Genomic DNA, 17523 nt, shown 5'->3' with positions numbered 1-17523 from the left:
TATTCACACTGTCCAGATGAAAAACGTGCGCACGTCAGAGGCAGGCGGCTCTTTTAGCTCTTCAGCTGTAAACACTACCGTTAATCAAGGACTTTAAAGAATGCGCGTGCATGTTTCTCTGCAGTAAATACAGGCTGGAAGGCATTCTTAACTTTTAGTTTTCATCTTGCATCCGAGTAAATAGCATTTATTTCTTTTGATGGTGTGATGTAATGTTTCTGTGCATTGAAGCTTGATTAAAAGAAATATTGATATATATCGAATTGAAATCGAACATCTGCCAGAAAAATCGCTATGAGATCTTTTCCTAAAATCATTCAGCCCCAGAGGGAAGACAGTGAAAGTATGGCACCGCTTTTGAAAAGCAGCTGCAACTGTTTTTACTTAACGCAGCAATTAAAATTTAATGTTCATTTGTCCTGAGCCCATTTTTGTAATGCCAACTTAATGGAATGAAAAGAAATGTTCCAATTCTTCATTTCCACCACAGATTCATTACTTCAGCTTTTATTGCTGTGTATTCAAAATGTGTGAATCTGCTATTGCGTCCACCTTTCCTGCCTCCGTCATTTGACCGCATATCCATATTTCTATCACCTCTCTAGACTGTGACGGAAATCGAAGAGCAACATGGAAACTTCAGCTCCAGCCGCCTCCGACAAGAAGGAGTGCAAAGCTTCCGGCCTGGATGGAAGCAGCTTCTCCGAACTCCCGAAGAAGCCTTCGCCGACCACGCTGACCAGAGGTGAAGCTCGTTTCTCGTTGACTGTACCCTGAGAGTTTACACAGCCATTTGCATTTTAGCTCAGAAAAACGAAGCACAACAGAAACGTTTCTTTCAAACGTGATCAAATAAGACTACTCCCATATGCAGATTCCGTTCTCCTCCGTTGGATTACTCTGTAGTCTGCAGTGCAGTGAACCGAGACGTTATGGCTACTCACATAAGTATCTGGGTGGCACATGAAAAGAGTTAGACCCAGACATGGGGGCCGCATGTTTCAGAGATGTCAGAGAATGGATGATGAAAAAATGCTATAATGAGGCCGAAAGACCTTGTTCTCACCTCCCGAGTGTAAATTTCATGAATTACTAAAAAATGGCTGGCGTAGCAGTGGACGACATGGTTTATCAGAGGCCTCGCGCAAAAAGGCTGAGAGGAGGGAGGCACCTTTGAAATGCAAACAAGATGTTGTATGACATTGTGGCTTCAGCGCTATTTCTGCTTAATGATGGGCCTGGTGGCCTGCCACGAGAGGAGCCGCGGGCATTAATTGTTTAGGGATGCGTGGCGAGAAACTAGGGCGTTTCGCTGCGTCCTCACTGGCACCTCCACAAAGGGGACGCCGGCTTTTTCTTTTTTAAACCAAACAAAACATATTGCTCACGCCGCAATATGACTTAAAGAGGCGTTTACGCGGCAATGACCACTGTGTGGAGGTTGACTCCTTGTAACCTTGCTCGATTGAAAACCTCCATTCGGCACCCATCAGGGGTTATTTGTGCTTGTGAGGTGAGGCCGAGTGTACAGGCTGTGCACGGCTCGGCTCCATGAGGGGGTCATAATTAAAAGATGAGCGCTCATGTTTTCATTAGTGGATGTGTGATGAAAACTCCTCATAATGAGGTTGGGGGACCTTATTGGGGCCTCTGAGAGATCAGTGCTATGAATTACTAACGCCTGCTTGTGGAGACGGTGGTGGACACTGAGCCCCCTCAGGAAGACGCGCTGGCCGCTGCCGGAGCGCACCGTTCACTTACTGTTTAATGAAGGGCCTGGTGGCCTGCCATCACAAAGCTCACTTCGCCACAAAAGAGCACAGTAAAAGTAGGACATTAGATGTTAATGATGTTCTTTTACGTTTAATTTCCATGATTTTCATTTGTACCAGTTCTCAAAATAGCACCCGTGTTCAAACAACAAAATATGGGACTACATCAAGCAGCTTTCATGAAAACTTTGCCATTTATTCTGCTACTCTACTTGCATTTGAAAAAAAAAAATAAAAAAAAAAAATTGTGAAGCACTCCAGACCATGCAGACTGGGATGGAAAGGCTGAGCACACCAGACAATAGTGTAACCGGAGGAGAAACATCCTGAGGACGTCTTGTTCGCTGTAATCCGATGTGTCAGCTGCTCACGAAACTCATAACTTGTTTCATGAGCGCTCACTTTGCTTGTGTTTCACGGAGACTTGCCTTGCCTTGTTGAACTTGTCTGCGTCTCCGAGTGCGGAGACAGAATGGAAGTGTGTCTGGTTTCTAATGAGAGTGTGTGTCGGGGTCCGAGGGCGAGGCGGGGGCGAGCGCCCGGCCGGGTTCAGTCCTCATGATGGGAACCGGGCCTGCTCCGTGGGACCTTGTTAATGGTTTTAAATGGGCACCCGCATTTTGCGTGACAGCCTGCATCTGTCTTGCTACAGGGCGTGCTTCCACAGGCTTTGTGCAACCCGACTCCGGGGCCCTGGGATTTACGAGTCTGCGTTGGCTTGTGCTTTTACCATGTTGGAGTAACATGTGTTCAGATTAGGCGCCCGCTTCCAGGACTGTAAAACATTCTCATGATTTCAAAGGAATACCTGTGATTGATGTGCCTTCCTCATCCCTGCCTTCACACCAGACACAGCAGTTCTGCTGTCTTCCTCCGAATCGCTCAAGATCTGCCAAACTTTGCCTCGCAGCCCTTACAGTAATCCACGAAAAGTTTGCCTCAGAGAATGTTTCAGCCATCGCTCACGTCGGTGTTGACTGTACCAGGCCAGTGGAGCAGACACGCTCAGTAACACAGATTTTTCTTTTTTCTCCGCTATGCACGGTGTGGCATATTTATCTTTCTTGGAATTTGGCCCCGAGCCTGAAAAGTGTAGAAAATGATTGATGCTCTTCATCATAAAAAAGCACATTGTCCACAGATAATTATTCACAACAGTGATGCATCTAAGCAGAGAGAGGGAGAATAAAGCTCCTTCTGTCAACACTTACTTCCTCTAAACCTGCAGTCAGTTTTGAAGCAGTCTGGCTCCAGTCTTTCCTCGTGAAAATGCATCAGACAGCAGACCGTCCGAAATGCTCGCTGTAGCGTAGATGGATGAAGAGGAGAGCTCCGGTATAATGAGTCTGTCTTGGGGAAGAGCGAGGGTTTGTGATAAGAGCCGGTGTGTTAATCATGGTCATCCTGGGTAAGCGGCCGAAGCCCCCCCCCCCCCCCCCCCCCCCCCCCCCCGACTCACCGGGGTCTCTGGCTGGCCACAGGGCCTTTCTGTAGAAGGTGCTCTGGAGTGGGTCACGGCCCCTCCTGGCAGAGAAAAATAGACACCCCCACCACAGCCAGCCCCTCGTCCCTCCCCATCCACAGGCCTACTCCAAAGGGAGGGCCACTAATCTTCCTGAGAAAGAGATTTCTGCCTTTCTTTCTGTGCTCCTAAATGAGCCTCTTACGCTGCTGTGCTTCCACCGTGCGGGTAAGAGTTGGCGGGAGGGGGGTGGGGGCTCTCCGTGGCCGGGGTTATGCAGGGATGACTGCATTCATGCCAGACCTCTGTGCCCCCTTCGGGTTTAACTCCTTGGCCCTCCACCTCCGTCCAAAGAATCGGAGTATCCGTCCCCTGAAACTTCAAGTATTCTAACAAGAAAAAAATAAAAAGAGAGAAAAATGCCTCACAGCGCCGTGCCGTGAGGTCCTGGCGGATCGAAGTGAGCTGAAGTGTTCCACACAATGCATTCTGTGCATTTATGTTCTCCTTTGATGTGGATCAAGTTACATGGACATCCAACAAGTAGCTCCCAAAGCCTCCAAACGTGATGGATTTCATCTTTAACAGCCCAACGTGCATATTTGTATCCCCCGTGCTAAAAGGGAATCAGTTCTATCAAGTGTCATCTACAGTAACATTTTGGAACACCATATCAATAATGTCTTTCCCGATACCCGAGAAGTCCGGCGAGCAACAAGCTTACAGGAAGGCCTATTGACCAAGTCCCAGTGTTGTTTATATTCCTGTCAGGGTCTGCAGCAGCACACTATCAGGAAGTCACTGCTGTCCTCCAACAGTGACTTCCAGAGAGACCGATTCTGTTTCTGTCCCGGAATGACTTTCAATTTATGGTCTTCAGCCTGCAGATTCATAGCGTCACAGTATGCAGAGTCAGTTTACACACCGCTGTACGTTTAACATAGTATTATCACCTGGCCATGAAATGTCAGAAAATCTCAGGGAATACTTTACTTGAAAATAAGAAAATCAACAATTACATTATACAGGAAGCAACTGAAAAAATGCTTGGGTTTTTTTAATTGTCTGTATGACGCAGCAGTAAACATTTTGTTGTATTAAACCCACATTTCACGTCATTTTGGTCTGACAGATCATCTTCTGGTTTAGTCTTTGATTGCAGGCTAAAATCCAAACCAAAGTTGAAAAGCAGTAATTGTAAATATAAAGTATACACACATGAATTCACAGTGTTTTCTATGCCTTTATTGTTAATATCAATGTCAGAAGTTGTTCTTTTTCTAGCTATTGAGTTTGATAACATTTAAAGTCAGTTTAACTGAAAAGCTGTCCGTACCGCATATCTCACTTTTAACTGTTTCCATGTTTTGAAAAAAATATTCCGGCAAATCGTACCCACGCCCAACAAAAATTCAGTATCAGTTCAACCTGTTCTTTTTTTTTGTTTGTTTCTGTCATGTCAGATATAATACATTTTAGCCAATTCATGCCATTACTATTTTTTCTACCTGATGTAAATCCTCCAACAAGGAGCTATGTTGTTAAAATAGATCAAGAATTTCAGGCCACAGAAATTTAAGGTAAAATGCAAGTTCTGTCCAGATTCACATCTGGCACTCCAACTAACATTCTTCCCTGTTTTGAAAATCTCAAGGGGTTGCAGAGATCACATTTGAATTTCAGTTCTGCTAACTTTATTATTTCAATAGTGACATTTTCAAAGGAATTTTCGACAAAGGCTTGAGTAGAGAGACACATTGTTTTGTCTCTCAACTTTACAAGACACACGTTTCCTTAGAAGACAGTCAAAGCCAGTTAATTAGACAGGTCTGTCTAATAAAATAACAGAGTTTTCTGAAGGAGGGTCTATTATATGATGGCTAAGCGAAGACTGACAACCTCTAACGCCGTGAGGAAACATAAATCAGGCAATTATTAAAAAGAAGCAGTATGGTTTGCTTTGGGCGACACCTGTGAAACTCTCTCCCTGCAGCAGAGGTCTTTACACACCCAGGGTCCACAAACTGCATTCCTCGGAGGTGGAAGCAATATACGGATGCTTTAGGGGATTAACCAAAACTTTCTAGTCCTCTCTCCCTTTCTAGTCGCTCCCTCCTCACTCGCTTGCACTTCCCCTTTCTCTTTTTGTGTTCCATCCTCTCTTAGACTGAAAGCTCTTTCCCAGCATGCCGTGTGTAATCCATGCCCCCTCCGCTGAGACGCTTCCTGTCTGTTTTGTTTGTGGGACTGATGGGAATCGGCTCGTAAGGTGCTTCGGCGCTCTCCTCTTCTCCGAGGCGTCGCTGCTTTCGCCGGACCGGAGGACGTTATCAGAGTGCTTGTTGAAAGTCCGTCGGTCTCCGTGACCCCGCGTCACCCTCGGTATCCGCCGTGCCCCGCGCTCCCAGCTCCAGCTACTTTTATCCGCTAATGTTAGCCCTAACACTCACAGTTCAAGTGAAGCAAAATAAACGTCCGAGGAGTTCAGACGTGGTGAAACAAAAATGTGTGCTCGCTGTAAACACGGGCGGGAGGCGCTTGTGTAAACAGGTCTGGTTGCTATGGCTGAGTTGGTCTTGAGGCGGACAGTCTGTGGTTGGGCTCTTCCGGTTCTTACCCCCCTCCAACCCCCACCCTCCGTCCCCACCCCCACACTCGCTTGCCGACACAGCTGTGGTCCGCCCCAGTAGGGAATGAGTCTTTTTCAGTGCTGCGTGTAGCGAGGAAGCCCTCTCACCCGTGAGAAGAGAACCGCCGCTGCTGGGATAGAGGCCTTGGTTGAGGACATACACCCCCCCGCCCCACCCCCCCCCCACCCCCCCCCAACACACTCACAACCGCTAAAGATCCTCAGAATGTGTGCAAGCCAGTGGATGAAGTTTGCCTTAATGCCCGGTGTAACTGTGTGGTGGTCACACCCACAAAAGCCGAAAGAGGAAACTGATTTCTCGCCATCGAGTGAAAACACTGCTTCATATATGTACAGATCCAAGGTTTCAACACTGCAGCTCTTCTGCCTCTGGTTGCGTTCAGCAATTAGCCTAATCATCCGGCACAGACTTGTTCATACTGATCAGCCGCCTGAAACTTTAAAAAAAGAGGTCACAACACCGGACTGTCCCCCCCGCCTGGTAGCAGCTGGGTTCATGTCGAGGCGGGCGAATTCTATAAACACCTTTGAAAAAATAAACTTTTACTATTATTTTTCATTGTGGCCACATCTCCTCGCCCCTTCACCTTCCCCAGAGGGTGAGTCCAGACAGACCAGGCAGCCGCGACACATTACCGTCCCCAGTGGACCCGATCCAACCAGACGGGCTGCTGTAAACTGGGCAGCCAGCAAAATAAGCAGAGCAGGTCGTCTGAGTAAATACTGGACACAGGTATAACTTATAAAATCCCACAATGCACTGGCTCCTGGTCAATGTCCCACACACAGGAAGTGAAAAACTGAAACTGTACTGCTTAAACAAGCACTTTTCAGAGCAATCTGGGTTTTTTTTCCCAGTTAAAACTGAAACTTGTGTGTACAAATTCATATTTACTTGATACATATGCATACTTGATACATGCTTGATAGATTTGGAGTAACTTCTAAATGCAGCAGGTGGAAATATGACATGTGAAGAAATTGTTTCTTATTATTAGAACTCACGATGGTCTCCTTTCTTAGTTCTTTTTCTAACTGCAAAGATTTTGCACTGAAACCGGACTAGGAATGTTTGAATAATATAAACAAATCAGTGCAAGAATATAACCATATGCCCCAATTCTCAAATTTTACCAGATTATGACTACGTATGTTGCAATCATGTCCTTTCTTTTCTTTTGAAATCATGATAATAATAGTATAATAATGGATTTTTGGCTCAGGGACTTAGAGAGTGAGTGTATTAATGATTTCCATTAGGTTGACGTCTTGTGGTCTAAAGAGACAAAAGTAAGAGGTTGCTTTTCCTTGTCATGGTGTTTCGTTGCATTTCTTTTTTGGGTCTGCGCTACTGTTAGTTACAACAGTCTGTACTCACAGTAAAGCCTTTCGTAAGTCATCCTCTAAGGTAGTCATGGTCCTTCAGAAACAAGACGAAGCAAACGCCGCCATATGGAGAAGTGATTTGTAATGTCAGTCATCGTGCAGCTGCAGGAAATATGCAGAAATACCGACGGTCGCTCCGTAACAGCTGGGTAGCGACAGATATTGAGTGGTATTCCTGGCCAGATTATAAAAGTCTAGAAACAGGATGTCTGAGATTTGGATCCTAAATTCTCTCTGCTTCAGCAAAACTTCCAAACATCACACATGGTTAGCTATCCAAACTGTCCGACTGTTTAATCCCACTTTTAGCTGGGGATTGACTTTGTGTGCACGCTTCATATGCACAGCAGAGTTTGGCAAATTGAGAAAAAAAAAGTAAAACTGTTGCAGCGTTCACTGTTTTTGTGAGTCATCACGAATAGTTTGAGATTTGAAGAGTCTCTTGAGACTCATGAAGTCAAAAATAAGACTTGAAGACGCTGCGAGAACGAGGAGCGCGTGATCTCCGCTCAGCAAGATGTTTACAGTCATTCATAGATTCATCTCTGATCCCGACAATAAAACAAAAACAGCCCCTCCAACTTTCTTCTGTGAAGTTATTATCCCTAACCACTGAGTCCATCTGCTAAGATATAATTAGGCTTCTCATTTTTCGTTTGGTGCGACGCGTTTACCGCCTCAGCCTCATTACGTCAGCGGAGTCTACGAATAAAAAAGGGCTTGTTGAATGAAAGCGTGCGTGTGTGTGTGTGTGTGTGCGTGTGTGTTAGCATAGCGTGTAAGCCTGTTGTGTTTTGTTTGCCAGGTGATTTCCCCCATGGTGTTAGCTAAGCCTGAGAATTCTTGGCTCCGGCTTCAAAGACAGGCAGGGTCATCTGCTGACAGCGGCGAATACAGACATGTTCACGACACACCGCCAATCTGACGCGCACAGGAAGAAAAGACAGTCTGATTGACTGCATTTACTTTATACCTGCAGTTATACACATTTGTGGTGTCACACGAAACTGCATTAAGTGTGGGAGGTTTTAACCTTCTTTGGAGTTAAAACTGCATTTCTTGACTATGTGGGGATTCTATGTAAAACTTACACTTATTTAGAAATAGCTTCCATACAAAGGGTTCAAATGAGTTGAATCTAAATGGGTTATTTGCTTCAATTGCTTTAATTTGATCAGGCTTAATACATTTTCAATGACATAAAGTAGATTTTGATGGACCAGTAATTTGGCTGCGAACAAGTGGCTGAATGAGATCACACAGCAGTCTGATGCCGATTGTGCTTGTCTTCCTTGGTTTTCCTGCTCAAACCTTCCAATTTATGAGATTTTACAATCATAACAGAGACAGTAAAAACATTTGCAGAAGAGCTTCAAGTGTTGCGGCACTGACCTTGGTTCTAGCTTAAGATGAGCAGAAACTGTATCGATTGCGTCAGTTGACTTCATGTTCTTACTGAACAGAATGGTACATATCGTCACCCATCTTACTTTATGCAGCAATCTAAAACCAAGGGAAAAAAATTCCATTAACCATTTCCTGTTGTGCATGTTAGCGAAGACAAATACATGATGCGGTCCTTCAAAAATTCCTCCCACTGGAGGCGCCCAAAGTTGGTGTCTATTTATGACATGATGCATCCTCACCGAGCACGCTAAGGAGTTTTTCCAAACCAAATACTAATCAGTAAATAAACTCATGTCCTTGTGGAGCCATATATTCAGTGTGTTTGTCACTGTTTTATTTTGAAGCCAGATATTAGCAGCATGAGCGAGTGTGTGTGTGTGTGTGTGTATGTGTGTGTGTGTGTGTGTGCTCTGCAGGAGCAGCGCTCGTTCTGGTCTGGCGGTGTTAGCTTTGGCACAACAGGTTTGAGATGCTTAGGCGATAAAGGTACTGTAAATCCTCTGCATTCAGCACAATTGTGGTCTCAGGGAGAATCTGGCCCGTCTGAAATTCCCACGAAACAAAGGAGGAGGAGGCGGGTGGGGTGGGGGGGTGGGGGTGGGGGTGGGGGCGGTGAGGCAGGGGAGAAACAGAGAGGGTACTCAGCTGAAGGGGGGGTATTGTTTACATATCAAGACACTTCCTCTAACTCCCAGGAAAAGCTGTAATTTGCCTTGCGAGGTTTTTACAGTTTAATTTCTCCATTGTGCAGAGGGATAACCCCTTAATTACAGAGGAGGAAGTGGCCCTAAGCCTCGGACAGAGGGTGAGGGCTCGTGGAGGGAGAGCCGCCCCGGCGAGTTCCACTCGCTCCGTCTCCTTCAGCGCATTTCAATCTGGATTTCTTGGTTTTCCTGTTGCCACGTCGCCCATTCATTAGCTCTGGAAAAAAAAAAAAAAAAAGTGGATTCTTGCCAGTTGAGCACTTTCCTCCAGTTAATATTTCTTTACACGAGGTCATGTCTGCACCACTAATGGAAACTTCCTGGGGTTTCAGCCCGGAGGACGACAGGCGAAAGGTGAGGGGCTGACGGAAGGCTGGTGGGAATGAGGGTGGCCGCTCGTCTGCCAAGAACCACGAGGATCGCTATCAGTTACCAACTGGGGATCCCTTCGCGAGATCAACTCAACTTTATGACACGGAGCACAAAAAAAAAAAGAAAAAAAAAGTTTCATGACCAACAAAGCAATCAGCAGGCAGGCCGGGTACTTGTGCTGTAAGCCGTCATGACAGATGTGAGCAAATATTGACCTAAATTATAAACCCTCCATACGGTGAAATATATGGATACTTCAGAACTATCCATCAACACATCATTAAGTTGTGTGTTTAAGCTGCGGAGGGAATTTTTTTTCTCTCTCTCCTATTTTTAAATCAGTTTAACGTGAAGTGACAGGCCGCACGGTGGAGCAGTGGTTAGCACTCTGGTCTCAGAGGGTCCAGGTTCAAATACCAGCCAGGGTTTTCCTGTGTGGAGTTTGCATGTTCTCCCCGTGTCTTTAGGTTTCCTCCCACAGTCCAAAAACATTTATGTGGTGTTAATAGGTGATGCTAATTTGCCTTAAATTGTGAGTGTGCAGTACTGAAGACGGATGGATGGATAGAAGAAAAGAATGAAAGTTTGTTTTCACACAGTGAAGAAACCAAGTCGAGTCAAGTCAGGCACTCGGTTCAGATAAATGAAGAAGAATTCTACTTCCAGTCTCTTGAGACGTGAACATTTGTTGTCTTGGGTTCGTTGCAGATCACCAAACTAGATCCATGTAGAAAAAACTAAAATATCGAGTCTACCGGCAAGTGACCTTTGACTCTGTCTTCACTTGCATGACAGCAGAACAACCTGAAATCTTGCGTTTGGTTTGGACTAAAGAAGGAAGAAGTACATTATGAAAAAGGCCTGTTTTAAATGAATATCTTTTTTTTAAAACAGGAATCAAATCTAAAATAAAAATCAACATTACATTGTCACAACGATATTGGTTCATATAAATGAAATCCAGTTCATTGCTTCATACTTTTCACTCAAGTCCTCCCTGAATGGCGGACCAGAGAACCGGACAGGAACATAAAGCCATCAAAAACATTGTTTTCCTGGTTGTGTTACAAAAGAGGGTTTCTTTTCAGTGAAAATGTGTCTCACAGCATCGTTTTGCCTTGAAGTCGGGCTGTTTTTGCAGGTGTGCAGCGAGTCTGCTGGTGATTTGGTGAAATGGGTTTTGTGCCGACACAAGCCTGTGTGTTATCTTGTGTTTGGTTAAAGTTCAGGCAGCTTTTCATAGCTGCAGAGACGGTGTAATTGCCCCAGAATTTGGCCAAGGGGGCAGATGGAGCAACAATAATAGAAGGCTTTCATTTGGGGTGACTCACTTTTTTTTCTTTTTTTTAATACAAGGCCGGGCAAACGGAACGACTTACAAAACCAGCTAAGCCGTGAACATTTATTAATTTTTTCTTTGAATTTTTTGATGATTAAGACCTCCTTGGATGCACATGCTTTAACTCTTTTTGTGCTCTGGTAACTGTATACCCTTCACAAACTCCGGATTCCTGCCGGCTGTGCCTTCAGTCTGGGAGACTGCCGGGGGGAACAGGGGGTGTTCTGTCGTCTCACATTCACCAAAAAATCCTCTAAACAATATTTTCCCTCATAAAGCTAATGTTGAGGGCGACACCTCAGACCGCAGAGTGAAACCTCTCAAGATTACAATTTGCAGCTCGCATTTAAGAAACTCGTTTTCGGGTCTGGGTGGCCAGTGGCGGCCGAGAGCCTAGAGAGGTGGGTTTGGGATCCGGAGCTCGCAGTGGACACGACAGAACCATATGTCCCTGAGCATGACCCTTGACCCCACCAGCACCGCAATGTGGCCGCCCACTGGGTCAACTCAGAAAAAAAAAAACAATTTTCCCAAAGGGTTTATTAATTTATGATTAGCTTAGTGTTTGAAGACAATCCCAAACAGAACTGCTGTTATGATCGATTGCTGTTGTGCTGTTTCCCATCATTCTTAAGAGCATTTTCAAATCTTAAATCCCGTCTTTATACGTATTTACCTCTGTCTCTCCCCTCCACTCACCCACTTTCTCTCCTGCCACACAGTTCCTAGCTCCATTAGGCTGTCATAACATGGCACATATAACCCGAGGTGATCCCAGGACTGAGTGAACCGAGCGTCTCCGGGGGCCGGGCGCCGGAGCAGCCAAGCCGGATCGCTACCTCATGGTCTGTGGTGATGGGTACCACATGTAAGCAGAGGCAACTGCCGGCCCTAATAGGAGCTGACAAGTGGCGGTCTGACAGCGGGAGATCAGATGTCCGAGGCTGGGCCATTGCTATAGAAACAGGGCTCTGTTTCTACACGCCCTGTGGCGCAGTGGCTGACTTTAAATAGAGTTTTTGTGCAGGAGAAAGACTTGGGTCATAGCTTGTTCGGTATTCTCCGGCCGTGCAGACCTGCACTGGCCTTGCAGACACACATGCTTCGGTTTGCTTCTTCTAACCCGCAGACAAATTACAGTTTTTCAGAATTTAACATTAAAAAAAAAAAAAAAATCAGCTGTTTGACTCATATAAATGATGAACTGGGTGCTACATCAGCTCTCATTCCACAAATAAATGATATGCCACATTATTGGAGGATCCTCAGCGGCGCAAACTGAACATTCACAGTCATCTGAAAGTTTTCTTTCCTCTGAAGACTCACAGTTCAACATATTCACCATGTCATGTGGACGCCTAGTATTGTAATCTCATGTTGGTCTAAGAAATTTAAAATGCCACAGAATGTCTTTCCATTGCCAGAAAATGTGATGCTGTGAAAAGCACGAGAGTGTGGCTTGGTGTCTTATAGATCAAAAAAAAAAAAAAAAAAAGCTGTGTTTCATCCATGTGACACTGAGTGGCACCACACAAGAAGAAGAGCTGTCACCAGCCCACTGGGGAGTTCAAGATAAGATCACAGTTTTACCGAAGTGTCAAATGGTATTGATGCCGGAGTGCCGGAAGAGGAGCTGTGGTGTTTTGCAACGCGCTGCTTCTTAATAATGCCTGCCTCAACATCAGTGCAGTGTGGCCTCGCACTCACAGACAGAAACATTTCGGAGTATATGTACACACCACTGTATGTGTGTCTTTAAATGCGGCTGAGAAGCAGACGCCTGTAATCCAGCTTTGTTACTGGAAAGTATGTCAAAGATATCTGAAGCCACCAAAGTCAGTGTCGGAGTCGTGGTTCCCCCCTTCAAACCACAGAGACGGCGTAACTCCATCTGGCGTTTTCAGAGACTGCTTCATGTGGCGTATTTAAAGAAAAGATTTAGAATAATACAGGGGCAGCATGTGGCAGTCTTTACACACAGAAGGGAACGGGAGTCGGCTTGATGGCGATCACAGCGGTGCCACTCCTGGATCATTATCAAGAGCCGGGGCAGGCAGCATGATTGGAGCTTTGAAGGGAAAACGCATTTTTTAATCAAAGCTTTGCAGAAACAGAATGCTGTAATGGAAAAAAAAAATGTTAAAATAAAATAGTTTTTGTTTGTTTCAGCCTAACATAAGCGACTTTGTTTGTTTTGTACATGAAAGCCAAGCACAAAGGGTTCGGGGATTCACTAAAAGGTATAAAGTAAAACTTTTTGGTCTTGAAAAATGGAACTCTGATCTTGAAGTACGGCTGTTAGGAGAGGGTTTTTTTTTTTTTTTATGATGAGAGGATCTAGTCAAGATAAGCGTAGACGACTTTACCCTGGATTTGGTCTGGAGTCTGCAGTTTAGCTTGGCTCCACACTGTAATTGTTTCACTCTGTTGACGCTCCGTCGTGCCGTCAACCAGACTAACAGAGCGAAACGCCGTGGAGCCCGACTCCGTCTCTCCAAAACACGGAGGTTTGATGAAAAGCCACTGTTATCATCACCGCTGTGCTCGGAGTAAAACCTCTTGAATGCCAGCGTCTTAGATTTGTTTCTCCAGTGTTGAAGTGTGTCTGCTGACGGAGGCCGTCTGGCAGTAATTCACAGTAAATATGGGATCAGTGATACAGGGAGGACACACATGCCTTCCAAAAGTTAAAGCATTGCGCTGAATGCTTGATTTTCCCACTGAACGCAGGACCAGAATGTTGTGATTGTCCATCCAACCGTCTTCTACGCTGCTTTCAAACAAGACCCAGTCAAGCCTACATTCCTCAGAAAACCTGAGAGGAATAGTGTCTGGACTGTGAAAGGAAATGGAAGTCGATACATGCATAGCTAGAACAACCTTTTAAAAACCTTTTCCCAGCCACTTCATGCTGATAATGATGTTTGTCTGGAGTCGTGACAGAAGAACAGCAAACTGGTCAAAACTCGAAGCCTGTACTGAACCGTTTAACGGCATCGAAGCGGATCACGCAGGTCACAGCATCAAGTATCCTCCAGAACAGAGTCAGCGTCCAACTGGTGATCTGAGAGGACCTGAGGAGAAATCTGCAGGGTCCGAAAATATGTTCTAAAAATAAGACCACTACAGACCATCAAGAAATAGCACAGCACTGCGTGACTGCTGAAGTTTGTGGATCCCAGTCTCCCGTTTTAAAGTCACTATGAATAAACACGCCGAAGACTGATTTTTGCTTTGCAAGTGTCATTAACAAATAATACTTTGAAAGAAACAAGAGAGAATGTAGAAATGGTCCTGTAAATGGTCAGCAATGTGACAATGAGCTATATCCTAGCAAGAATTTGCATTTATTTTTGTAATTCTGAGCTCTATAGTGTAAAAGATACTTTCATGACAGAGGATTGTGTTCCAGCCATTCTTACAAATGAAGTCTTCATCCTTGCAATCACAGCTCGGTCACCCCTATCTCTTGTAGGATCAGATTCCACGTGCATCGGGGATGGAGAAAGTTCAGACTTTAATCAGAACCTGCGTGTTTTCACGACGTTTTTAACCGCTTGATTGTACCGCTGTCAGCACTGATTCCGCCCCAAAAGCGGCCTTTCACTTTTTGATCGCACGCCTCAATGTGGAATTGGCCTCCTTTGTTTTGACATGTTCATGTTTTGACATATTCACTGAAACTCTATAAGAGTACATGTGTGCACTTTAGAGCAAATGCATCACAAAATGCAGACCAGATGCTGGAGGAAGGCAGACTTTCTAAGAAGCAACAATAATAGCTGCTTTATATTCTTTTGTTAGGGTAGGAATATGGGACAGTTTAACCGACTGAAAATGAATGTATTCAACAGTTTAAATGAAATGGAATACAGACAAGAAAGATTTCCTTCTATGTTATTGAGTTGTGACTCATTGTGAAGATGCACCTGCATCACAATGCCTCTTTCTTCGAGGTAAAAGTCTTGCAGTGTTACCTTGCGTTCATAATTCACTCACACACACGCACACACACACACACACACACACACACACACACACACACACACACACACACACACACACACACACACACACACACACACACACACACACACACACACACCAGCCTGCTGCAAGGTGCTCGATCCATTCAATGGAAGCAATCTGAGGTTCACGTCTCCCTCAAAGACAGAAACACATCATCAGGCTTAACCTAACGTGTATTATACCTAACGTTAACCCTAATCATAAACCCTAATCTGACACCCCAAACACGTTACCCTAACTCCTAGATCGTTAAACCTAACCCTGACCCCTAACCCCGAACCATAACATTGCAAAATACTGTCATATATGAGATCATTCTGATTGATTCAAAGGTATTTCTGCTGCAAACACACAATTGGGAGACAGGCTGCACACTAGGTTGCTGCAGTTCTCATGCATTTCAAACTGAAGGAGGAGCTTTATTTTCATGATTTTTAATGTGGCGAGAGAAAAAATACTCCGTGTCCATGGATTGAGCAAGAACACGAGCAGATAAAAAGTCGTGGCTGGCATCAATCCTCTCTAGTATTAAAAGTTATTACAATGCACTCCAGTCACACCAAAAAAATAAATAAATAAATCTTCCAAAAACATCAGGGTTTTTACTTTCTTTGAGATGAATTTTTACACATTGTGGTCAATTGAGGTGCCATGAATCTGGGGATATTATGTAGCTCATGACACAGTTGCTGGACTTTTAATTCAGTGTTGTTGCATTGGCACGACAATAAAGAAATTATCTTGATTTATCTTTGTGTGTGTGTGGGTTTTTTTCCATGTGGTCACACACTTTTAATCAATATACAGATACAGTTATCCCCCAGTCTCCAGCAAAGCCCTTCTGAATTAACGCACTGGGAAATTGCAAACAGCTTCTCCATGATTGAAAGCCCTTTGTGCCCCACGCCCACTGAAGTCCTTGTCAGATGAAGGAGATTCCCCTACAGTCTTACCCCCGGGGTGACTCAACTCTCGCACTGTCACACAAGGGAAGTGGCGTGTTGGCTAATTTTATCATACAATGCGTGCCGTTTGTCAGAGCAGCCCCAGTGACAAATGATTCCTTATCTTGAGGGGCTGTTGTTTGTTGTTGCTGAGTAATGTCCTGGCCACTCGCTCTTGTCTCAGGAGCCTTCATCTGCCCCATTGTCAACTGTCAGGGAAAACGCGCTCGCATTGCAGTGCTTGTGCAAGCACAATTGAAGATGTTCAGGACGTTGGGAGCAGCTCTGACATGAAGAACTTTCTTTGATTTGTGCACAGTCTATCTTTAAGCCATCTTCTTCTCTCCGACTTACTGTTTCTGCGACTCTCCTCAAACTTTTCCATTTTCCTACATATGATCTAAACAAGGTGGATGAGATTCCTAACAAGGATCAGGCTTCTTGTTCTTTTCCATTGTCACTAAACCTTCTGGATTCCTGACTCCACTGACAGTGAGAGCCTGATTAAAGGGACCTCTGTTACTGGTTGTTTATTTGACTTCCATGCTTGCATTAAGGTGGAATAAACACATCGGCGGGCCCTCCAGGTTGCAGACCAGCCAAAGAGAAGTGAAGACTGTTTTGTTGTTTGATCACTTTCACTGGGCCGCTCTTACTCACTGGAGACAGCTTCGAGCAGAAGCTGAATGGACCAGTGATCAGAGTCAGGCAGCAGCTTTCGTTTTTGTTCGGGCATGGAGGTATAAGACACACATGATTTCATTTTGGGGATGAAACTTGCTCGAGACTGCTTCGACACACTGGGGGTAAGCATCTGACACACTACCCATTTAGCAAACTTGCAAACAAATAAACATGGAAACACAGTTTCCAAAAGGTTATTCTCATGTAACAGGAAATATTGTCATGCAAACTGTATTAAAACCTTTGTTTTAACACTGTTTGTCCACTTATAGAATTCTTAGCTGATCACACAAACCAAAAGCTCAATGTATTTGTGCATACATGCATTTTAGCACACTTTACACTGGATTTTTTGAATTTTTTGCAACTTCTGCATGGTGTGATCATTTAAAGAATACATCAGTGGTAAAGTCGTCGCTGTTCTGCTGTTAAAACAGATGTTTCAAAAAGTAACCTACAGATCCTGCCTGTTGTCTGACGCAGCATTCATTCAGTAATCTCAGAGGCAAGACTTACAAACGTGCATCTGTCACAGTAAGACCATCCATCTCAGACGGTTCGGGTGTCGGTACGCCGTTTTCAGCTTGCTGAAACAACAGCAGATGGAAAAAGATTCCGCCTGCATGCTTTGGTTCACTGCTCAGAGAAAACAAGCAGGCGTCACATAAAAGCACATTTCTATCTACCTGTTACTACTGCTTTGAAGAACTTCACTGGATCAGCACACAGCATGTTGAGTCAAAATAATGGGTAATCGGGAAATTATATGAAGCC

General features: G+C 44.7%; 1 protein-coding gene across 1 annotated transcript in view; it reads left to right on the top strand.

The window, feature by feature from the left end:
- gli2a (GLI family zinc finger 2a) overlaps positions 1 to 17523 on the top strand; it is an 89063-nt gene that overhangs the window by 20219 nt on the left and 51321 nt on the right. Inside the window, exon 2 of the mRNA XM_030112123.1 lies at positions 606 to 745. Within this exon, the coding sequence (XP_029967983.1) occupies positions 631 to 745 (115 nt within the window). The 5' untranslated portion in view covers positions 606 to 630. The remainder of the gene's footprint in view (positions 1 to 605; positions 746 to 17523) is intronic.

The sequence above is a fragment of the Salarias fasciatus genome, chromosome 16, assembly GCF_902148845.1.
Source record: "Salarias fasciatus chromosome 16, fSalaFa1.1, whole genome shotgun sequence".
NCBI lineage: Eukaryota > Metazoa > Chordata > Actinopteri > Blenniiformes > Blenniidae > Salarias > Salarias fasciatus.
This window is presented reverse-complemented; position numbering and strand designations above follow the sequence as displayed.